The following is a 22,799-nucleotide window of genomic DNA, read 5'->3' as shown; positions in this document are numbered from 1 at the left end:
ATGTGTACATGTCAGGATTCTATTAACACTAAGTGACGCTCGGCAAAATAAAGCAGACTGTTGTGCACAGTAAGCAGCATGGACTGTAACTGAGCTTTTCAAGGTGAAGCCACACATGTATGGTAAATAACTGTTTTAACAGGGATTTGTCATTGGTGCATACAGACAGTTTATAAGCACAATTACTTTTGTCTTCCACTTTTTCCTCCGCTTACATCTGTTGTGATAATTATCAATATTGATAGACGTGAGATTGTGCTAATGTTTTTGGCCACATTGCCAAGCCCTAGAGTCTGCATGTCACCAAAAGTGTTGCAGTGTTAACTGGGGCTGTGCAAAGATCTCAGTGCAACCAAGTGCAGTATCCAAATCAATAAGATTGAAATGTGTGACAAAGCAGCAAGAAATTCTGCTTTGCTGCAGGAATTCAATGGTTCAACAATCTTGCTCTTCAGATTAGGAAAATGTTTTGTTTGTAGACAGCCTCAAACGACATTGTCATCTCTTTATGATTCAGATCCTTTTTCATGAAAATGAAATGTTAAGATGCAAAAATGGTCACTCTCACTTTTAACCATATGAGTGTGGGGCAGGGAACTATAGGTTAATGTGGCCTTCACAGCTGAAACCTGCCTTCCAAATAACACATGTGCATGTTTGTGTGGTAGATATGGTTGTTTGCATCTTTCTCACTTCCTCTCTGAAAGTGATTTTTTTTTTTTAATGTCAAAGCTTCATTATCGTGACTCTGCAGGCAAATGAAGCTATTTTGTCTCACCGTGTGTATGTGTGTGTATGTGTGTGTCACATCAGTATCTCACACAGAGGGATCAAGCGGACATGTCCTTAAAGGGTGTTGGAGACAAACAGTGTCTGTGGCTCTCTCTCTCTCACACACACACACGCACACACACACATTCTTGTGTCAAACATTTATCCAAGAGTGGGAGCACGCTGTGCCGACTGAGCATGTGCAGTAAACACAGGCAGTAAATGAAACAAGCCCCTCACCCTTCATCCTCCCACATGTGGGAGAGGAGAGTATTGATTGCTGGTTGGGCATTAATCGTGAAAAGGGGTGAAAGATAAGGTTAATCTATTGATTAAAGGAAGTACTGGGTGTAGTTTCAGTTTGTGCTTTGAGCACGTACAGTGCTGTTTGTCCGCAGTCTTCAATTCATAGTTTAACTTTATATCATTCACAACATCTGGTTTCCTCCCACTGTCCCAATTGACATGCGGATTTGGGGATTAGGTAAATTGGACCCTCTAAATTGACCATGAGAGTGAATGGTTGTTTATCTCTATAATATAGATATAACATAGTTTGTCTCCACATATTATGTGGCCCTGTGATGAACTGGCGGCCTGTCCAGAGTGTACCAGCTGAGATTAGCAAAGCACCCCCACGACCCTCATGTGGAGGATGAAGCGGTAGAAGATGGATGTTTTTTTTTTATAATTCTAACAAATGTTTTCTGATTGCTTTGCTTCACATGACAAATGATACATTCAAACATCCTTTTGAGGAAGTTTGGGAACGAACACGATATTTATAAAAGTGAATTTTTTTTTTCTGCAGCTTCTGTGCAGTAGCTGTATGTTGGCTGAACTTCATGTCACCCCATTACTCTCCATCACTGTAAATGTTTCACGTAAATTATCAGCCTCAGACTTTGACTCCCTCCTTCCCCCTCTGCGTCAAAATGCTCTAAATACTTTTACCATCACATAGTTGAGCTCAGAATAGCAACACGTTAAAACTGTTAAATGTTTTGGTGCATCCAGACTGTGTGTGTGCCAATGTGTATTGTGTGTGTGTGTGTGTGTGTGTGTGTGTGTGTGTGTGTGTGTGTGTGTGTGTGTGTGTGTGTGTATGTGTGTGTATGTGTGTGTGTGTGTGTGTGTGTGTGTGTGTGTGTGTGTGTGTGTGTGTGTGTGTGTGTGTGTGTGTGTGTGTGTGTGTGTGTGTGTGTGGCTCTCCAGCTCACTGACAGTGCAGTGAATCAGCACAGGAGCTGAAGCCAAGTGGAAATAAAACAAATGTTGGTGTGGGTCTGTTTAAAGTATACCTGACTTCAAGGATCTCCACCTAACATACTGTATGTATCTATGTGTGGTAGGACCTGTTCTGGTAGAAAGGCTAACTTTGTCAGCAGTTCTCATGGAGACCAAAACCTTGTCCCAATGAGGCAGAACCTCCATTTAAGGTTTAAGGCAAACACTTTAATTGTGGTTATAGTTAAGGTTAGGGATAAGGCTTTGTTTAGCCTGTCCAAATGAATGTATGTCTAGGTAGAGTTTTTAAAAGAATAGCTGCACAGATCTCTGTGTGTGTTTGTGTTATGTGCGAATCCTTTGTTTCTCACCTGTCTAAGATTACCTTCTACCTGTAGAAGGTCATGGATGCTCATGCCTGTCACATGCCATTGTCTTGAACTGGAACAGGACACACACACACACACACACACACATACACGCACATGCACATCTGTGAGAGAGCTTGGTTTGATATGCACATATTTAAAATTTCTAGTTTTGCTTATTTGTCTGTGCTAATGCAGGAAAAAAAAACATACTCCATACATATTTGTCAAACTGATAAAGATGAGACTTTTAGAAATGTCACGTTACTGGCCCTGTTCCAGTTCGAGTTGCATTTTAGTTTGGACAGGCAGAAGCGGAATGCAGACTCCCCATGTTCGCTTCCCAATCCGGGTCTTATCAGTCACATCACATCCATCCCCTGATTCATTAAATTCTGATCACATGACTCTTTTACCAGAAAGACAAATCACAACAGCATCAGCCTTGATGACCTGTTGGAAATGAAACATATACAAGGAATCTGAAGTGTTGTCTTTACTGGCAGCTGTTGTGCTGTTCATCTCTTCTTTTTATTACAGTTCTTCTGACAAAGTGTTTGTGAATGGTCATATGATACGGACTGAGGCCATTTCTGATACAGAGCTACACTTTTAAAACAGCCATTTAAAGGTGACATCGAATGCTTGTATCTCACATATATGTTAGTTATGGAGGTCTACTTACATATATTAACTTGTTTTCATGATTAAAAACCTTCTAATCGCTGCAAACGAGCCGATCAAAATATCTCCTCACTGACGCTCTCGTCAGCCGCGCTGTTTCAGACCAAAACCACACCCCCAGAACGTGGACTGTGTTGTGATTGGCCAGCCAACGAGAGCTTTCCCACTGTCCTGTGATTGGCTAGGTACCTGGAAGTGACGTATTTAGCACGTCAGTTCTCAGATACGCAGCTCCCCCTCTGGCACGATGGATGCTCTGCTCGTCATTATCAAAACATTGTTAAATGGCTGTGTCACGACCCCGCGCCGTAATCCCTTACACATTTTACCCGGAGTCTGACCCAGAGACAGAAGATACTGTCGCAAGTGAAACACCTCCACAACAAAGACTGCTGCAGGACGCCTCAGAATGGTAATATGTTTTCTCTGTGTATATTTCCAATACAGTATGAGGGAGACACTGGTTGAGGCTTGATAACCCGCCCCTCCCCCCACCATTTTTTCTCAGTATAAGCTTCAGCAGTACCTGTACATGTCTTTTTGTTTTCTATTTAGAATTTATCACTTACTGTTTGGTGAAACGCTAATTTTAACATTTTGTGTAGATATATGGTGGGACTGTAATGAAAGTAGTTTTGTTCCCCTGTACGTAATATGAGTAACTGATGAATAGAACTCTTGAATCTATGAAATGTGTTACTGTACTTTTCATACACAATACTGTATCTCTGGAAGGTGCACTTGTGGGAACTGCATGAAGATGCCCACAGAAGGGGAGAACGTCTGCTGTAAAGAAACACTTAAGGTATTATTTTGCCCATAAACAATAACTAAATTAGTGTTGTAAAAAAATGGATTAGTAAATGTTAGTTTAGATTTTTTTTAAAGCAATGTAGTACAAATTTGACTATTTTCAATCCTGTATTTAGACCAGTGCACTACAATGTAGCTCCATTTTCTCTAATCCTGTTTGTAACTATGATTGTACTTACCTTTTTACAGTAATAATCCATCACTTTTGAGTGATCCAGCTATTTTCACCTAATTACTCTATGCCATTACTGTAACAGTATTGTTCTGCCCCTTTTTAGGTTATCCGAAGAATGGATGAGCTTCCGGACACACCAACATGCATGACCTACCATCCAGGCCTGGAGCCTAACTGTTTGAACCCATACACACTGCAGAACATGAACAACATCTACCGGGCAGACTATGGGCCTTTGCGGGGAAGAACAATACACGAGTATGTATGTAACATACAAATAAGAGGCATGTTTAAATCATAACACACATAAGTGATAAAAGAATTGTGTCTTTGAAATGTTTAATAAATACTTTTTACACAAAATGTGCTCAGTGCAAGAGCAGCATTTAATTTTTACATTTCTATCTACTTTTCAGTCGCTACCGGCATTTAGCATACCGCAGCTTTGTCAGCTGGTGCTGGGGATATTTGGGACGACGTGTACGAGTTGTCATCCCGTCGTGTGTTGTGTGCCGGATACGCCAGGAGTTTCCTGATCTGGCTGGACAATATGTTGGCTTCCGCCCACCCCTTGACTGAAGCGGGTCACGTGTGAGGCAATGACTTCCTCCTTTAAGGGCCTGTCATACTGGGCTGACAGGGTCTCTGGGATGGCGATCTTCCTCATGTCCTCTGCGAAAGACTCTGGGTCCTCCATCACCTCCTCGAACACCAGCCTCATCAATTCAGCCACATAGTCTTTAAAATGTAACAGAGAACCATGACATTACATTCAGACAGTAATTTCTTTACTGTGTCATTACATTTTCAGCTATTTCAATTTAAATGTGTTATTTGCTGTGTTAGGTGTTAATTTAAGTTAATAAGAAAGGGAAAAAAAGCCAAAAGAAATGTCAGTATTTGTCTGTTTTTGTATAACGCTTTATTCAATGTAAATAAAATTTTTTAGTGACTTACTGTACGTGGGGTCTGTTTTGACCGGCTTCGCGGTGGGTTCTCCCTTCTTGGCCTTCGGATACGACACTCTGTAGACAGCTTGGCCTAAAGCGGTTGTTGCCTGCTCACGGCTGGAATTTTCGTTGTGATGCATGGATGCAAGGTACAACCTATGTAAATATAAAGATTCCGATCAATGAGACAGAGTGCCCTGAAGTAAACAGAACAATATGAATTCATTTCTTTAAAAAAAACTAGTGATTGATTTTTTTATGTTTACAATTGGTATTTATGATTTTGATGGTGGTCTGATTTTTTTCATTACCTGGTGAATCTGCACGCATGTCTCCTGCAACTTGAACTTTCCCCCCCGGTTTCAATGTGGAGAAAAGGACCTGCTGGTCACTCTTCCACTTGTGGACGATTGCAGGTTCCAGGTATTTCCTTGCATGTTTCCGGAAGGTGTCATAATGAGTAATCTGGAGCTGCAAGGCGCGGCATAGCTAACATAACAATAATACAAACAGTGTTTAGTAATTGTCTATTGGTTGAAAGTGTCATATGATTTTGACAAAAACATTAATAGTATTACCTTTTCCAGCTGGATGAAGGATGCACCAGTGAAATATGTAGCAGCAGATAACTGTACATTGCCAACTGGGGTGTTATTCATCATGGGCTGACTTTGCCACTTCCTGGAGTAGTTGCATTTTGGACACGTTTGATGAAATGCAACATACGTGCCCTTCTGTTGCTGCTGCACTTCGCATTTTCTCTTGCACACTGGACATGTGTCAAAAAGCTCCCTCAGGCAGGACTCAAATACAATGTATTTTTTATCCATGTATACAGCACTTTCAGTCCTACAAATGTAACAAGACAAAAAGCATTTAGCCTCACTTCTTTGATCTGAAGTGACAAGCCTAGTGAACTTGTACAGTACTTACGACATTGTTGAATCGTGTGTTGTTAGGGATCCGCCAGGAGTAAAGGTTGAGTCATTTGGGTCGACTTGTGACTCTGGTGAGGTGAATCCCTCTTCCTCCTCTGACTCAACACGTGCTCTTTTTTGTGGTCCAAACCCTGGCCCCTTTATAGGTGTGGATGAAAACATGTACTCAGGCAGTGTGGTTTGTGTGCCAGCAGTCTCATGTGACAACACTGGTGTCTGGGTCCCTATGGAGTAGATACAATGTGTGAACATTTCATGCTCTTTACTAATTTGGTTCTTATGAAATTTTCAACTTACTTACTACTTACTTCTACTTACTTTGGCTGTGCACGTGTGTTTTCAAGGTCCCAATTGACAGTTGAGTGGCACATGTTCTCACACTTGGAGCTTCTGTTTGTGTGCCCGTGTGGATAAAACGATCCTGGTATGGAAAATAGTAAAGGTTAAAACAATAATACAGATCATGCTAAAAAGACTAGATTCTACTTCATTACCTTTCCTGAATCTGCCCCAATTCGACTATAACTTTTTCCCTACTTTAACATAAACACACGTTTCCTACACCGCATGAATAACGTTGTGTTTACAAGTGAGAGAGACACATGCACGCAATTGAAACGAGCGAACACGGTCCCAAACTTCTACAGCGATTAGCCTGCTTAGCTCTTTGCTCCCCGGATAGTCACCCACAATATAGCCTTATTTACCGGCATGGAGAGACACATACACGCAACTGGAACGAGCGAACACGGTCCCAAACTTCTACAGCGATTAGCCTGCTTAGCTCTTTTTTGCTCCCTGGATAGTCACCCACAATACAGCCCTGTTTACCGGCATGGAGAGACACATACACGCAATTGAAACGAGCGAACACGGTCCCAAACTTCTACAGCGTTTAGCCTGCTTAGCTCTGTGCTCCCCGGATAGTCACCCACAATATAGCCTTATTTACCGGCATGGAGAGACACATACACGCAATTGCAACGAGCGAACACGGTCCCAAACTTCTACAGCGTTTAGCCTGCTTAGCTCTGTGCTCCCCGGATAGTCACCCAAAATACAGCCGTGTTTATCGGTGTAGGGTTCCCGAAAAACTCATATAGTGATTAGCCTCCATACCTACGTGCTCCCCGGATAGTCACCCACAATACAGCCGTGTTTACCGGCATAGGAGAGACACATACACGCAATTGAAACACGAGCGAACGCGTGTAGCTTAGCAAGTAGCCTGCTATCGCTAATGCTAAACGGCAGAACGAGCACACAAAGACAGTATTACTGTTTGAAATACTTACTTGTGCTGCAGGTAATCCAGCATGTATTGTAGGCACTGCTCCTTCTTTGAGGCGAAGTGTGGTGCTGTGCCCTGCTTTGTATTGCGCGAAGTTTGTGTAACAATCCTCTGTGAAGTGGTTGCCACATACATGGAGAATTTTGGGAAATGTAGCAGGGGCATTCCCATCAAAAATGAACAATATCCACTGAGCTTTTGTTTGCTCGTTGGTGGGGAGCTTGTGGAGCGTCTTTCCTTGTTTACTACAACCCAGAACAGAGCAAACTGATCTTTTTTTCGAAGACATGTTCTCAACCGATATGCTCAGCAGCTACAACGAGAGTAGTTCTTCTTCTGCGGTTGAATTTACGCAACCGGATGTGCCCAGAGTAGTGCCTGCACCAGGAGGAGCTACGGTGGTGAGAGGAGTGGTGAGGATTTCTGATGACATCATCAGCTTCGGGAAGTGCAGATCCGCTTGGCAGAGCCCAGAGCAACAATGCAACACTATTTTCTCAGCAGTGGCTGAACTGTTTGTTCTGAAACTTTAGGGTTTCATAAACGAGGTAATGACGCAGATACACACACAAACGCAGCGTTAATTGGAGCTTCCGGTCTATGTGGCCTTTAAAGGAAAACATTACTTTAGGTAAGGCAGTTTTATTCATACAGCAAAGCAGATTCGAGGTGCTGTACAGGAACACTGACAAACAACACACAGGTTTGTGAGGAATAAATACAACGTTTATAATGTCTAATCACTTGGTTTTGTGTCTGACTTGATCTGGGTTCACATCTCAACTCAGCAAACACTTTGTCTGATGCACTTGTGTTGCAGTGACTTTGATCATGGCAGACAATGGATAAATAAAGCCTATTGAATGTGATGTAGACACATTTGAGGGTGAACATCCCATGTGACATTGTGGTGATCTATTGTTCGTGACACATAGTGTACACACACACACACACCCTCATGTCTTTTAAGAAATGTTCTGTTCATGCATGCGTGACTGTGTGTGTGTGCGTTACAGGTGTGGCTCATAAGTCATGCAACGCAAGGACAAAATCTCAGGGCAGACAGAGATAAGGGGTCAGAGATTCATAACTTAAAAGTCCAGTGTGAAAAATGCAGGTGAAATTATTTTTATTTATCTGAAATTGAACATAAAATAGTTGTATGTCATTTTAATTACAGTACAATTACCTGATCATGTAAATTATCCCATCACTCCATTTTGTATCACCTTATTTTTACAAAAGCCCATAAATGGACACACTAAACATCTTTTGAGCTTTGATGCAGACTGAAGGCTACATTAGTTTCCCCTTTTGCAGAGAAAAGGTGAGATGAGGGATATTCAGCTGCAACATGCAACTTCTCCTTTACACACTGAACCTTTAACTTACACAAGCTAATCAAACCTCAATATTATGTGAAACACATATTTAGATCAGTGCCCCCTGCTGGAGGATGCAGTAGTTACTTCACACAGTGTGACATGTCAAACCGGTTTAAGGTTTGAACTTTCCCCACGATATCTTTTCTTCTCTCTCCTAACTGAACTAAAATCTGAAAAATGTCTCCAGGCTCATTCAGGTTTTTTTTTTAATATAAGCATTTTCCCCCTAGATCACCAATTTCTAACATTTGGGTTCATGAATATCAAACACAGTGCGTGCCAGATATTCAGATGATTAGAAGGCTGGGTTTCATTCATTTCCTGAAAAGCTGACATTTTTGATCCAGGCTACAACACAAATGAACTGCTGCGTATTAGTGTGTTGGCATCCTTCTAGGTGGCAGTTATTGATAATTGATCACTAATTTCTTGTATGACCCCCTGTGTAAAGTCTTTGGAAGGTGAGAACAGTCATGTGCTGTGTGCAAAGCCCCATCTGCTCTTTCAGTTTGGGCTCTTGATGCTGAGCGTTGTCTGCAGGACAGATAAAGCTATCAGCTCTGCTGACATACAGAGGCCCTTGGCACCCATTTCACATGAGCAGAGCACTTAACCTGTCGACCTTCACTGCCATATATCACCTTATTCACACACAGACACACATGCACTGAGCTACTGCAGCCATAGCACTACAAGATGAAGCTCAGAAAATGGTTGTGGTTGCTGTATCTGCCCACCTTGCACTTTTCGTCTCCCTCTGGTCACTGAGTGTATGTTATTGTGCCATACAGTGAGAAAGAGGGGGGACTGTAATCAAAGCAATACAGTCGAAGATGAAGTCTTAATTGGTTTTCAAAAAGCTTACACATACGCAAATATGGTGGGAAAGCAGGAGGGCAGGGGGAAAAGAGAGGAGGCTGTGCTGAAGCTGAAGCTTGTCTTGTGTTTTGGAATCTCTCCATGTTTTCATCATGCTGTTAGGTGAGACTGTTTTCTGCAGCTGCAAGAGCATCGTTCACCCTCTACCCTCACCACTAGCACACACACACACACACACACACACACACACACAATGGTGCTGCTTTCAAAGTGTTATCAGTCGCTGTGGTGCTTGAAGTGTGTGAAAGGCTCAGAGTGCATGGAGAGAATGGTCACAGGTCAAAGAAGGTGACATGTTTGTGTCAGAGTCTGGTGAGAACTAGTGGAGTGGAGCCTCTAGTATAAATACACAGTGAGGTGTGTGCTTATATGAATTTGGCTGTGACAGGCAGTAGTGAGGATGCAGCTTGGACTCCATAGTGCAGAAATGTTGGTAATGTGAGAGTCGCTTGTGTCTCACTGACAATGCTGTCATTGTTCTGTACAGCAAACTAAACTGCAAGGACAGGAGCAGAGAACCAGAGTAAGGAAGGAGGCGCTAAGAGCCTCTGTACCCACTCTGGGTGAGCTTTCCCCTGGACACAAAGTGCCAGTAGAGGCTTGTGGACCGACGAGGAGCATGAACTGCTGTACCTGGAGCACAGCCAGGCGGCACGGAGAGCGGAAATGAAAGAGTTGCACTCTCTGCAGGATAGAGAGCAATATATATGTGTGTTAATAGAATTTTGAGGGTTGTTCAGACTAAGACACAAGCTTGTTTTGTTATACACAGATCTTCTCACAAACACACATCCTCTCTCGCTCAGTCAGTTGCCAGTGGTTAAACGTTGGGTGCTTTGATCTGAGGTCTCATGTCAGTGGCCAAACTCGATTCAGCACACTGGCTACTTTGTGCATTTGTGGAGAACCGACTCAGACCCAGACTTCATGAACACAGCACATGTTATCAACAGGTTGTTGTGATTTTTGTAGCCTGGTAATATTTGGATCTTTTTTTGGAATACGTCCATATTGAACGATTCTGCATGTTATCACATACACACAAGTGTTAAGCATGTCATTTTAGGCTACGTAGTGGTTAGCACTTTTGCCTTTGAGGCCCGGTTAGAACAAGGGCCTTTCTGCATGGAGTTTGCATGTTCTCTCTGTGTGTGTTTGTGGGTTTTCTCCGGGCTGCAGTCCAAAAACATGCAATACAGGGTTTAGGTCAATTAGACACTCTCAATTGACCATGAGTGTGAGAGTCAATGGTTGTTTGTCTCTCTATGTGGCCCTGTGATGGACTAGCAAACGGTGTGGAGGATAAAGCGGTAGAAGATGGATGGATGGATGGACCTCAGGATTCAATTTGGTTTGTCAGTGAACTTGTCAACACTTTTTATGAAGACCACATCTATAATGCATTATGATGGCACCTATAGTGCACTATAATGTTCACCCTGATGTGGTCTTAATAGTGTTACTGTGACCTTGACCCGGGGTTTATTGACACTCATGTTTGTGTGGTAAAAGTGCTGAGTTTCTAAGATGTCATGTGGTGGAAGGAAACAAATGTGGAAACAGATGTTTATGAAAGGATTTGGTTATGCATTTGTGTGATTACAGGATAAGGTTGTGGTGTCTAGGACGTGCAGTCACCTGGCATTTCTGTGTGTGGAAAAAATGTTTATTGACCAGGATTAATGTGCTCCCCTGTTTTCATTTAATTGAATTATGTTTGATGTGTGTTTTTTGCCATTAGTCATGTGTGCTGATGTTGAAAAGGATTTCCACTTGCTCTTGATACTTGTCTCCTCCTCTTTGCCTCTGTCTGAGACACAATTAAATTACTGTTAATGATATGACCTTTGACCTCGCCCTCTTGGCCCAAGGCCCAACTGATGACATTAAGAAAAGGACAGAAATTGAGAGGGAGTGTGAGTGTGGATGAGGTACGCAGTCGATTGTGGAACAGAAAAGGAAAAGGGAAGATGATGATAAATTGTTTAGGGCCATGGTTCTCAAAGTGTGGTACATGTACCACCAGTGGTACGTGAGCTTCCTCTGGTGGTACTGGGAGGAAAATCAGAAATGCTATTCTACTGTATATGAGGAAGTTTGAGCACGTAGAAAATGAAACAAATAAAAATAAAATAGCACAGAAATATATAGTATGTGAGGAAGAGGAGGAAGATGAGAGAGCAAATGATCTTATTGAGAATAAATCTGTCTCTGGTGAAAGGTCTGTAGCTGACATTGCTCAACCTTTTTCCACCACTGTATTTTAACGTTGGTGATAATGGTGTTAATTCAGGAGCTCAATATATTCCCAGGTTGTACTTGGTATGAAAAGTTTGAGAACCACTAGTTTAGGGCTTTCACCGTTTAACACCTAAACCTCAACATGTTCATCTGGACTTTTTTTTGTTGTTGCATATTTTATATTTGTTTATATTTTAAAAAAACAAAACACTGTATGGTTGTACACGAACACCAGAATTTGAAATTCGAACAGTCAGTCATCATCTAACCGCTTTATCCTCCACCAGAGGGTCGCGGGGGGTGCTGTGCCAATCTCAGCTACATCGGGCGATAGGCGGGGCACACCCTGAACAGTTCGCCAGTCCATCGCAGGGCCACACACACACAGATAGAGACAAACAACCATTCACTCTCACGGTCAATTTAGAGTGTCCAATTTACCTATTCCCCACATTGCATGTTTTTGGACTGTGGGAGGAAGCCGGAGTACCCGGAGAGAACCCACGCACACACGGGGAGAACATGCAAACTCCATGCAGAAAGGCCCTTGTTCCAACCGGGGCTCGAACCCGGGTCTTCTCGCTGCAAAGCGAAAGTGCTAACCACTACACTGCCATGTGGCCCGAAATTTGAACAGTATAAAACATATTTCAAATAACACTTGTTTGAGTCTTAGTCTCAATGTCTAACTTCTCAGGTTTCAGAATTGTTGATTGGTGCTAATCAAACCTCTCATCCAGTATGTAGTGTTTTATACACAAACCTTTATTATTCAGTTTACAGATATCTTTGTTGTTTGGAGCAAAGAGACCAGCAAATAATCAAATTTAAGGAGCTGGAAAATCAGAAAACATGTTTTAATTATTAAAAAAAAACAAAACACTCAATCTGGAGAACTGATAAAGAGTCTAAAGAGTCAGCGTTTGATTTAGTTATTGATTAATAATCGATGAAGCAATTCATTGTTGCAGCCCTAAAATTGTTGCAGTGTTGTCTTCTCATCTCCTCTCTGCCATCTACACCAGCAGGCAGCTTATTGATTGATTGATTGATTGATTGATTGATTGATTGATTGATTGATCGATCATTGTTGATTTGCTCAGTCTCCCTCCACTGTTAGCCTCTGTTACTGTCTGGTCCCCTAATGGACAAGCTGCTAGTTGACGCACATGCGACAGTGACCAGTTGTTGCTTCAGCATTTGCATGTTCAAGTGAGTGTGTTCGCTTCAGCTTTGTGGTTTGTGTAAGTTTTATGAGAAAAGTGTGGCTTTTCTTTTTCCACTTGCTCGGGGGGAAACACCGCAGCATCCGGTTCACAGAACTGCATGGTGGTATGTGCATTCACACACGTGTGGTGTGTGTATTTGCCCAAAGAAGCCACCTATAAAACACATCAGGTAAAAAGCATTTCGGATCCATGTCTAGGTGTATTTCCATCAGCCTGCTTTTATATGTATTTTGATTAGTGCATAAAAACACTGAAATGGAAGCACAGAAGGTATTGATATATCAGTTTTGATGCTCGAGGGAGTTGGAAATGGAAGTACAGTGGGTAGAATGAGTGAAACCTTCCTCCGTTTCTGCATTTTGTTGCACTGGAAAAGTAGTGCATAAAGTGATACAGCAGTCGGGGGAATAGGCATGTGTAAATAGACAGACAGAAAGATAGACTGCGAGAAGGAAAACATACACTCTGGTTTAATTGCAGCTTATTCATGTCCATTGCCTGTTTTATTTTGTCTCAATTGTTGCGATAACAAGAAAGAGAGAGAGAACAGCTGCTCAAGTTTGACAGATGTTGTCGATGTTCCTGTTCCATTTGGCTTCAGAGGCACAGATTCCCTGTGTTTAGTCTCAAACTACCAACCAGAACCTAAACAGTGAGGCAGGTGACAGAGAATGTGTGATTGTGCGTCTTTGTGAGGAAGATGTGACTACGCTGTACATGTTCATGCACGTCATGTTGGTTTCCAGACAGATTTACTGGTAGTTTAGTTAGAGTTAAAACATTTTTCCCCCATCATACTTGAATAGGATTCTTGTTTATCGATTCATTTATTTAGTTAGGACTTGCACATTAATCAACACGTATACGGAGTATGTACACTATGAGGTAATAAAAAAAAACAAGAACAAAATAAGAAAATCATTAATATAAGGAAAAATATCAAGATTTAAGTTTTTTTTTTAAAAATAACATATTAACTTATTCCACTTTTTTCTGGCCTCTGGATGACCTTTATGTACTGTATCTTCCCAATATCCAAAGAAGACTTATATAAATAGATTCATGATTATATAGGGTATTATGCAACAGAATTAATTATATTTAGTGATACAGTCTCACTGTAGACACACACATAGTCACTGCATTCATTTGGGCAACCTAAACAAAGCATTATTAATGTCTAATCCTAACCCTTAACCTAACCACAATTTAAATAGCCCTAGACTAGTTCCTTGGAAATAAGGTTCTACGTCATTAGGAGCAGTGACGAGGTCAATGTTTATGCCAGAAAAGGTCCAAATACAAGTATGTATACACGCTCGCACACACACACACACACACATATATATATATGCACAGTCACTCATGCACAAGATAATCCTGCAGGGCATGGGTGAATTTAGGGCAAACCTGATTAGTAGTGGTACTGCTTATCAACCAGAGCCAGAGAGGGAGAGTGGGGGTGAGAGAAAAGAGGTGGTGGGAGAATGAAAACTGGGAAAAGTGAAAGAAGAGAATTTCTACGTGGGATTCACATAAAGGAAGTTATTTTTCAGTCTCATTCTTTAGTGAAATTCATCCTAAAATACGCACAGATGATGCAACTGCACACAGTCACACACTTGACAAGAAAACTGTGTTAGACAAAAAAAAACAAAGAAATAGAACAGAAGTGAGAAAGATGGCAGTCCATCCACTGGACCTCCTCCTCCTCCTCCCTACAACCCTTCTCACCTTCTTCCTTTATCCACCTTCATTTCATTTCAATTCTCCTTCCTTCTGAATCTCCTTCTGTCTTTCTCTCCTCTCCGCTATCAACCGTTGTTGTTGATACCTGATAATCCCTCAGGATTTAAATTGTGCATGTTCATGTGTTGATGCCCCCAGTGAAGCAGAATCTCAAAGGAGTAACAGGGTCATTTTGTGTTGTTGGTGGAGAGGAGGACAGGCTGATATGCACTACAGAGTATTTATTACTCTCTGATGAGATGCTACATGGTTCCTTGAACCAGTTGAAGATAATGCTTTAGTTATGCTTGAAGTCTCTCAGAAGGGAGTTTTTAAATAATTGTTCCTTCTATTTATATTTGACTGGGTGGTGCAATGTCTAGTATTGTTGCCTCAGAGTTAGAAGGTCACTGGTTCAACCCAAGATTAACCTTGTTGTTCTTTATGGTGTGTTTGCCTCACATCCAGACATACTTAATGTTCAGTAAAATATTTCATATTAGAGGACAAGCTGAACGTGCCATGTTCTTCTATTTGCAGTCTAACTGAGATCTTTCTCCTCTATGTCTCTAAGGATGTAAATGAACCAAACTGAGGTCTCACACTCCAGAGAAATGGCTAAAAAAAGCCATCAGGTGCAATAAAGAACTCCATTTGAATAGACACCTATAGGCAAAAAGATGTTTCCTCTCAGTTGAATCCTAACAGCAATAATTTCCTGCGGAGTTAATGGTCTGAATCGCCATTTTCAGATCTTATTAATCGCACATGATGTCAAATGTGTGACTTATGTTCCCATTTAGGAAAAGAGACCATAAAGCACAGCACATATGAGTGGACACCACTGTGATTGACTTCTTGGTGCCTGGTTGCAGGTGACTGTAAATCTGTGCAAAACCTCCACATGGCACCAGTCAAATCATGAATTTTGAGGCTGAATTTCTCAGTATAGCAGTGTTTGACCGCAAGTTACACATTGCTGCTTTAAAACAGAAATTGTTTACCACTTCAAATTCAGCACAGTTGATTAATATGTGCACACTGAAACATTCTTGTCAATCAGCTTTGATTTAAATACTGCTACTGTCAGTTTTTCATATTTAATAACCACATTAGACTACAATTTTGTATAAATGATGAGAAGACTTTCTCCCTTTTGTTAGAGGTCTGCTGTGGCTCATTATGAAGCAAGCGGAAGCATTAGCATCGAGCACAGGAGCCTGCTAATGGCTACGTTGTCTAATGGGAATCATTTGCAAAAAGCATTTATTCCTTTAACCTGTGGAATACATTTGCCCCCGACTGCTGCAGAACAATTGAGAGGAAACTGCAGCTGGAAAATGGCAGTGAGTGGATGATACAGCTGTAAATGTGTGTTTTTTTGCAAAGTGTGCATATCTCGCAGCTGTGTCCTGTCTCACTGTAGGGGCTCTGTGTGTGTGTGTGTGTGTAGACTGTGGGGGCAGGAGCATCTTTTTCTCCTCATCCTGTCAGTTTTGATTGACAGAAGAAGGAGGAAGGTGTATAATTTATCACTTCCTGGTTGGTCCAAACCCACAATGCCCTGCAGCCAGAGACGAGGGTTGGTCCCCCAGAGCAAAAGCCAGTTTATTAAACCCTTAATGGACATGACACACACACACACACACACACACACACACACATACACACACACACACACTGAGCCTATGTTGGTCTCTATCCGTGGCCACCTCTCACTGATGTTTAATGTATAATGAATGAATGATTCATGGTAGGGGGCAGGATTTTGCATCTTAGTACTACTTATTCATTTATACTCTCTCTCTCTCTCGTCATGTTTTCAAAATTATACCTGATTTGTGATTTATATTTCAACATGTGGAAGGTCACCAGGTTCTTCAGACACATTACATGAGACATTTGAAATGTGAAGTCCTTACATTTCCTGCACAACTCCTGCACATTCTTCATTGTTCCATTTAAATCCATGTAACGTTATCGCTGCTGCATGGAATTACAATGGAATTAAGTACAATCAGTTCACACACTAACTCGGCTCTAATCAATATATTCATATTAATAATTGATCAAATATATATAATTGATAGATATCCATCTATCTATCTATCTGTCTATCTGTCTGTCTGTCTGTCTGTCTGTCTGTCTGTCTGTCTATCTAGGGTCAGGGCCTGGTTTCAGGGTTAGAATTGGGTTTAGGTTAGGGTAAGGGTTACGGTTAGTCCATGGTTGTGATGGTTAAAGTTAGGGTGTGTTATGTCTATGAGTGTTTAAATGCTGTGCAAAATGTGTGTGTGTGTGAGAGAGAGAGAGAGAGAGAGAGGAGGGCAGATGGTGTAGCTCTAGGACTCATCTCCCTATGTTAGTGTGCGTGACAGGTGGTGTGCGTGTGTGTGTGTGTATTTGTCACATCCGACACAGCCGGTGAAGTCTAGTTTATAAGGACATTTTTCCAGACCTTGCCCTTGGTCTGTGTCACTAACACTAACGTCTGCCTTTCTCGCTCTCTGTATTAGTGTGTGTGTGTGTGTGTGTGTTTGTGCGTGTGTCAGCCCAGTCGCAGGTAAAATTCTCTATTGTTGGTCTCTATTGTTTTTATTGACTTCCTTCTCATCTCCACTTCACCTTCACCTTAGATTGAGAAACTTAAGAGGAAATTGTGAAGGACGGATACAGATACATTTATCAAGGGCCCCACAAATTTCACACATGGCAACAACACCTTTTGTGTGTGTGTCTGTGTGTGTGTGTGTGTGTGTGTGTGTGTGTGTGTGTGTGTGTGTGTGTGTGTGTGTGTGTGTGTGTGTGTGTTTGTGTGTGTGTGTGTGTGCTATCGCTCTTCTCACACATGTTGACTTTCAAGAAGGGGAAGCAAATCGGAGCTCCTTTGCTCTCTGACTGCCCGGAGGCTTTTAGCAGCAGATGTCAATGAGAAATGACATTCATGTGAAATGAAAACAGACACACAGATGAGGGGAGTCTGGGTGGATGTGGGGGGAGAAACTGTCATTGTGATGGGCAGTTGTTTTTTTTCCTCCCTTAAGTTTCACAGAAGAGCATGTACAGGCTCCAAGTGGAGAACCATGTCCGCACTGTGGCAGTGCTGGGATTGTTTTGGTTTGAATCTTTTAGCTGCCAAGGTGGAGGTTACTTATCTCAAAAATCAGTGATGCACTTGCACTGTGCAATATTTTCTAAAAATATTTGTATATATTGTATATTTAATATATAATATAATATATTTGCTGAAGTGCACTCTACTGCTTGATGGAAACAAGGTTTCAGTATTTATCTGAAGTAGTAGTTGAGTTTATTCATAGACATACACCTTAATATACCTTAGCAGAAACATTAACACCAAAAAGAGTGAATAGAGAAGGAATGATAAAGAGGTTGACTTGAAGCAGTTCATCTGTGCAGCTCTCACTGTGTATGAGAGCAGGGTGAAACAAGGGTTACTGATCTTTCTGTACACTCTTCTTGCCTCTCACCACTTCATTTATTAAACCTTGTGTTTGATTTGTCCTATTCTGTTTACCATTCTGATCATTTCTTTCTCTCTCTCACTTTGACAGACATCATCCTGGATCCAAACAAGTTTGGAGGCGTGACCAACTTCAGCACCTTTCTACTGGACCGTTCGTCAGGCATGCTGTTCCTGGGGGCCCGGGACGCCATACTGTCTGTGGACACCAATCAACTGGACAGACCACCACGCTATGTAGGAGGACTATGTTTCCCTCTGTGTGCGTGCGTGCGTGTGTGTGTGTGTGTAAGCATGTAAAAATTAAATCTTTAATTTAACTTGCTCAATGTCAACCTGTCATGGCTTCGTCCTTGTTTGCTTTTGTCTGGAGTCATGGTTTAGAAACAACTTAGGTTTCTTAGAAGAGCAGAAACGGATTGTCATTTGAATTTGAGCGTCTTCCCTCTGGACAGAGGTTGACAGTCCTGGCATATAAAAGTGATAGAAAGTGAAATAAAAAGAATTGCTTTGTTCAACAGCCACAATTGAACAAGTAGTACTGCACAATATTTGTTATTGATATAATTATTCCAAGTGTATTCAAGTATTTTATTCTTTTTAACTGTGCTGTCTTTGTCATGATTTCAGTCATCACTTCCTAAAAATTGGTTTTGCTCCATTTTTTGCACCTGAACATTTTTATTTTGCATTGTTTTTGCTGAATCTTTTATTTCTGTCACTTACTTCTCCAAATTACACTTTTTAACATTCTACTTTTAAGACTCTGGACTCTTTAAGACTATCTTTAACCTGTCAACTGTGTTATCAGCTGACGGGCAAGAGACTACAACATATCCAATTCTCTCTTTTATTTTGATCCAGATAACTTGGGATGTGTCAGAGGAGAAGAGAAAATCCTGTGTGGCAAAGGGAAAGACAGAGGTAAGAGCTGCATAATCATGAATTGTTTTTGTCACTGTTTAATTGGATGTAATTGATCCAAACTTGTATATACTACTGTATATTTGTTCATAAAGCTGTGAGAAATGTGCAGCCGACACCAATTCATGTCTGTGCATGGAGAGTATAGCTTTACAGTATTTGTACTGTGATTTGTACTGTGATCATATATTGTTGTTGAATTATGTTTAATGTCCTTCTAATTAAGACCATTAATAAACTATAGTTTTCATTCATATTTTTGAAGTTGAACTGTAACATGCTCATTTATGGGTGTTTGTGTCCCCCTGCAGGTTGACTGCCATAACTACATCCGTCTGCTGGAGTTTCTGGAGGAGGGACGCATATATGTGTGCGGAACCTATGCCTTTGACCCTCAGTGTACCTTCTTGGTTAGTGTGTATTTTTTATTATTTCTTTTTTATTCATACAGGTTATCTGGATGTGACACAGGGTCTCATTTTTAAGAGAAATGTGCAAAATGTCAAGTGAATAAACAGATTAAAATACTAGGAGCAGGAAGCAAGTTCTCAAAGATGCCCTCTCCAGTGACTGTAAAAGAATTTTACAATCTGCTAAGGGAATCAAGCTAGACAGACTCAGCTGAAGCTTCCAGGTTCCAGGTTGAGGGGGCAAAGTAAGAAAACGCCAATCCAACTTTATTTATTACGCACTTTAAAAACAACAGCAGCGGAAACAAGTGCTGTACATCAGAGATAAATAAAACAAATAGAATATAAAAATGTGTGATCTAATAGACCTAAGAATGAACAATAAAACATACAATAAAACAATAAAATAGTATAGAAAGTATAAAAACAACACAAATAAAGACGTCATACAATGAAACTATAAAAAAGATGAAACCAATGTCTCATACTGGGTCAAAAGCCAAAGAGTAAAAATGGGTTTTAAGATGCGTTTTAAAAGTGGACAGTGAAGGGCCGTGTCTACTGAACAGAGGCATTCAAATAAATGATATCTCCATGATCAAGAAGGGGCAAGAAGGTGGCAGCAACAAGCCGCTTCCTAGCATTAAAAGAGAAAGGAAGGATTTGTTTCTGAAGAAGAAACCCAATTTCAATTTCTTTAAAAGATATTCAACGTGGGGTTTAAAGAAAGGCTTTCATCATTTGTGATGCCAAGGTATTTATAAGAGGCCACAAGCTCCATAGGGGTATTCTGAGCAGATGTAAAGGAAGCAAGAATTGCTGGCACCTTCTTATTTACCAGAAAACAGCATCATCTTGGTTTTGTCAGCATTTAGCTCTAGTCTAAGGTGGTACAGTTGAGCATAACAATAGACAATAGTTTTCACAAGCAGCACTGCAAACAAAATGCAAATACATTTTAATTAATTTTCTCTTAAATGAAGAAACTACTGTACAGCAGTCATCATGATGATTTATTTGACACTACTGTTGCCTTCTTAATTCTCCATCCTTTTCCCCATAATCATGAAGGAGCTCTCCACCTTCACCCTGGAGAAAAACGAGGATGGAGGAGTGAAGATGGAGACTGGGAAGGGCAAGTGTCCCTTTGAGCCCAGTCAGCACTACACAGCTGTTATGGCAGGCATGTAATATGACTTGTTGTTTGTTTCCTGTTTGATCAATTGTGAGCCTAACTTAAAGAGTCTCACCTTTTGAACTATTTGTGTATGTGTGTGTGTGTGTGTAGGTGGTACATTATATACAGCAGCCACCAGTAACTTTCTGGGAACGCTGTTCGACATCTCCAGGGCAACAGGCCCTGAGCAGGAGCGCATCCGCACTGAACGATCTATCAACTGGCTCAGTGGTGAGACTTGCATGCTCATTTTCAAACACACGTTTTACCCACACATGCTGACACTCTGACACAAACACACTTTATCATACCTTTTCTTACATTTTTAGATCCAGAGTTTGTGAGCTCAGCCTACATAGAGCAGTCTGCAGAGAGCAACCCCACAGGGGATGACGACAAAATCTACTTCTTCTTCACTGAGGTAGCCAAAGAGTACGACCTCTACACAAAAGTGAAGGTTCCCAGGGTGGCGCGAGTCTGCAAGGTAAACCCACTGCTTTGTGTAATAGTGTATACATTATTTGCTGTGGTTATTTGAATGTATTCTCTTGCCCTATCTGCTCAGTCCGACGTGGGAGGGATGAAGACTCTGCAGCGACGTTGGACCACTTTCCTAAAGGCCCAGCTGGTATGCGAAGACAAGCCCAGTGGTCAGCGCTACAACATCCTTACTGATGTTTTCACAATACAACAGCCACAAGGCGATCCCAGCAGCACACACTTCTATGGACTCTTCACCTCCCAGTGGTAAGCTGAGGAAGAAGCAAACCAAATATTGCACACCTAATATGTTGTTTATGCGTCTTCTGCTACATAAAGCCCTTTAAGGAGTTGCTAAGACTCACGTTTTATTTCTTAGGGAACATGAGGAGCTCTCTGCAGTATGTGTTTTCAGTTTGTCTGACATCAGCAAAGTGATGGATGGTCCCTTTAAAGAGCTGAAGAAGACCTGTGACAACTGGATTAACCTTGAACCTGTCCCCACACCAAGGCCGGGCCAGGTAATAAACTGTACAACTACATTACAACGCCTTCTCTTACATTCTACCACGTTGCTATAAAAAGCCTCATACACAAATTGTTGTTTCATCCCCAAACATTTGTTTAGTGTTTGACCCATGCATTAAAGGATGAAGGATTTGAGTCGTCCCTGAAGCTCCCAGACAAGGTGTTGACATTCGTGAGAGACCACCCTTTGATGGAAAACAGCGTGACTGCAGCACCCCTGCTGGTGCGCAAGGGGATAAGATACACCAAGCTGGCTGTAACCCAAACAGGCAGTGGAGCAGTGCTACACCTTGGAACAGGTGAAGAGATAAAAGGAGAGACTGGAAGAAAATGGAAAGAGAGTTAAAACTGAATTTAGATGAATGTTAAATCAATACTGAATTCTCTGACAGTGACTGCGTAGCTAGATACAGTACTGGGCAAATGTCTGAGGCCACTGTTAAATTTGTTGTCTTAGCAATGCAATAATGACCAAAAAGTATGATTATTTTTCAATCACTGTATTGGAAGACATGCAGAAAATATTGGAAATGTGCATGCAATTTTGAAATAACAAGTTTCTGGAAAAAAAAGAAGAAAACACAGCCTTTGTACATTAAAGTGTTAAGTGTGGCCTACCATTACACTTACATGACCCTTGCTCTTGTTATTGGTAATATGTCATGTCAGCAGGTTTATTCAAGATGTGCTTGAGTATTACACATAGATGTTGTATGAGTTAAACTCAATGACACCTAACTAATATAAAAGACCAACTTCCTGTCACATCAAACATCAGACGCAAATGCCAATGATCTCTGACATTTGACAGACATAGAAACAACAAAGCTGGTGGTGCCACAGTACTGCATATTTAATATTTTAATTATTATGAACTGAACTTATTTGTATAAATGTTGAGATGAATGTGAAACGAAATAAAAGCAAAAAGAATAAAAGGTGAGGTGTAAGTTTTACTACCAGTTTGTGTGTGTTGCAGGCCATGGGGAGCTCCACCAGGTGGAGGTAGTGGGCCAGAATGCCACTGTACTGAGAGAGATTCCTCTGTTCACCTTGCACGAGCCTGTGAACAACATATTACTGCACAAGGTAGAGGACAGGTGTCTATGTAATACGT

General features: G+C 41.3%; 3 protein-coding genes across 6 annotated transcripts in view; 2 read left to right on the top strand and 1 right to left on the bottom strand.

Annotated features, from left to right (window-relative positions):
• The window catches only part of sema4f (sema domain, immunoglobulin domain (Ig), transmembrane domain (TM) and short cytoplasmic domain, (semaphorin) 4F), a 52,263-nt gene that overhangs the window by 26,744 nt on the left and 2,720 nt on the right, over window positions 1-22,799 (top strand). For both annotated transcript variants that reach the window (XM_044020182.1, XM_044020181.1), the window contains exons 2-11: window positions 18,255-18,400; window positions 19,028-19,087; window positions 19,399-19,497; window positions 20,569-20,680; window positions 20,786-20,905; window positions 21,004-21,158; window positions 21,240-21,421; window positions 21,534-21,675; window positions 21,783-21,981; window positions 22,662-22,771. In XM_044020182.1, the coding sequence (XP_043876117.1) occupies window positions 18,329-18,400; window positions 19,028-19,087; window positions 19,399-19,497; window positions 20,569-20,680; window positions 20,786-20,905; window positions 21,004-21,158; window positions 21,240-21,421; window positions 21,534-21,675; window positions 21,783-21,981; window positions 22,662-22,771 (1,251 nt within the window). In that variant the 5' untranslated portion in view covers window positions 18,255-18,328. The remainder of the gene's footprint in view (window positions 1-18,254; window positions 18,401-19,027; window positions 19,088-19,398; window positions 19,498-20,568; window positions 20,681-20,785; window positions 20,906-21,003; window positions 21,159-21,239; window positions 21,422-21,533; window positions 21,676-21,782; window positions 21,982-22,661; window positions 22,772-22,799) is intronic.
• On the top strand, window positions 3,204-4,617 carry LOC122765774 (P2X purinoceptor 7-like). Of its 2 annotated transcripts, none has more exons than XM_044020188.1 (4): window positions 3,204-3,462; window positions 3,786-3,855; window positions 4,142-4,300; window positions 4,455-4,574. In XM_044020188.1, the coding sequence occupies exons 1-4, from the start codon at window positions 3,335-3,337 to the stop codon at window positions 4,572-4,574; spliced, it is 477 nt and encodes a 158-aa protein (XP_043876123.1). In that variant the 5' UTR covers window positions 3,204-3,334. The 2 variants fall into 2 exon arrangements, with proteins under 2 accessions (XP_043876123.1, XP_043876122.1); XM_044020187.1 differs by having other exon boundaries at window positions 3,210-3,462; window positions 4,142-4,296; window positions 4,455-4,617.
• On the bottom strand, window positions 4,453-7,571 carry LOC122765773. 2 transcript variants are annotated; one of them, XM_044020186.1, is made up of 7 exons: window positions 7,222-7,571; window positions 6,245-6,347; window positions 5,922-6,150; window positions 5,567-5,837; window positions 5,300-5,477; window positions 4,996-5,185; window positions 4,453-4,776 (listed from the first exon to the last, which is right to left on the bottom strand). In XM_044020186.1, exons 1-6 carry the CDS (start codon window positions 7,504-7,506, stop codon window positions 5,145-5,147), a joined length of 1,107 nt encoding a protein of 368 aa, XP_043876121.1. In that variant the 5' UTR covers window positions 7,507-7,571; the 3' UTR covers window positions 4,453-4,776; window positions 4,996-5,144. The 2 variants fall into 2 exon arrangements, with proteins under 2 accessions (XP_043876121.1, XP_043876120.1); XM_044020185.1 differs by having other exon boundaries at window positions 4,996-5,144.

The sequence above is a fragment of the Solea senegalensis genome, linkage group LG3 (genome assembly GCF_019176455.1).
Source record: "Solea senegalensis isolate Sse05_10M linkage group LG3, IFAPA_SoseM_1, whole genome shotgun sequence".
Classification (NCBI taxonomy): Eukaryota; Metazoa; Chordata; class Actinopteri; order Pleuronectiformes; family Soleidae; genus Solea; species Solea senegalensis.
Note: the sequence above shows the minus strand (reverse complement) of the source record. Positions and strands in the feature narration are given on the sequence as shown.

What these genes read in the sequence shown, in the direction of transcription:
- LOC122765773 (XM_044020185.1), bottom strand. Translation starts at nt 7,506, where the DNA reads ATGTCTTCGAAAAAAAGATCAGTTTGCTCTGTTCTGGGTTGTAGTAAA. An exon ending in AACACACGTGCACAGCCAAA is followed by an intron (nt 6,151 to 6,244) that starts GTAAGTAGAAGT and finishes TCTACTCCATAG; the next exon opens with GGACCCAGACACCAGTGTTG. An exon ending in CATGCGTGCAGATTCACCAG is followed by an intron (nt 5,145 to 5,299) that starts GTAATGAAAAAA and finishes ATATTTACATAG; the next exon opens with GTTGTACCTTGCATCCATGC.
- LOC122765774 (XM_044020187.1), top strand. Translation starts at nt 3,335, where the DNA reads ATGGCTGTGTCACGACCCCGCGCCGTAATCCCTTACACATTTTACCCG. An exon ending in GCTGTAAAGAAACACTTAAG is followed by an intron (nt 3,856 to 4,141) that starts GTATTATTTTGC and finishes GCCCCTTTTTAG; the next exon opens with GTTATCCGAAGAATGGATGA. An exon ending in CGGGGAAGAACAATACACGA is followed by an intron (nt 4,297 to 4,454) that starts GTATGTATGTAA and finishes TCTACTTTTCAG; the next exon opens with TCGCTACCGGCATTTAGCAT.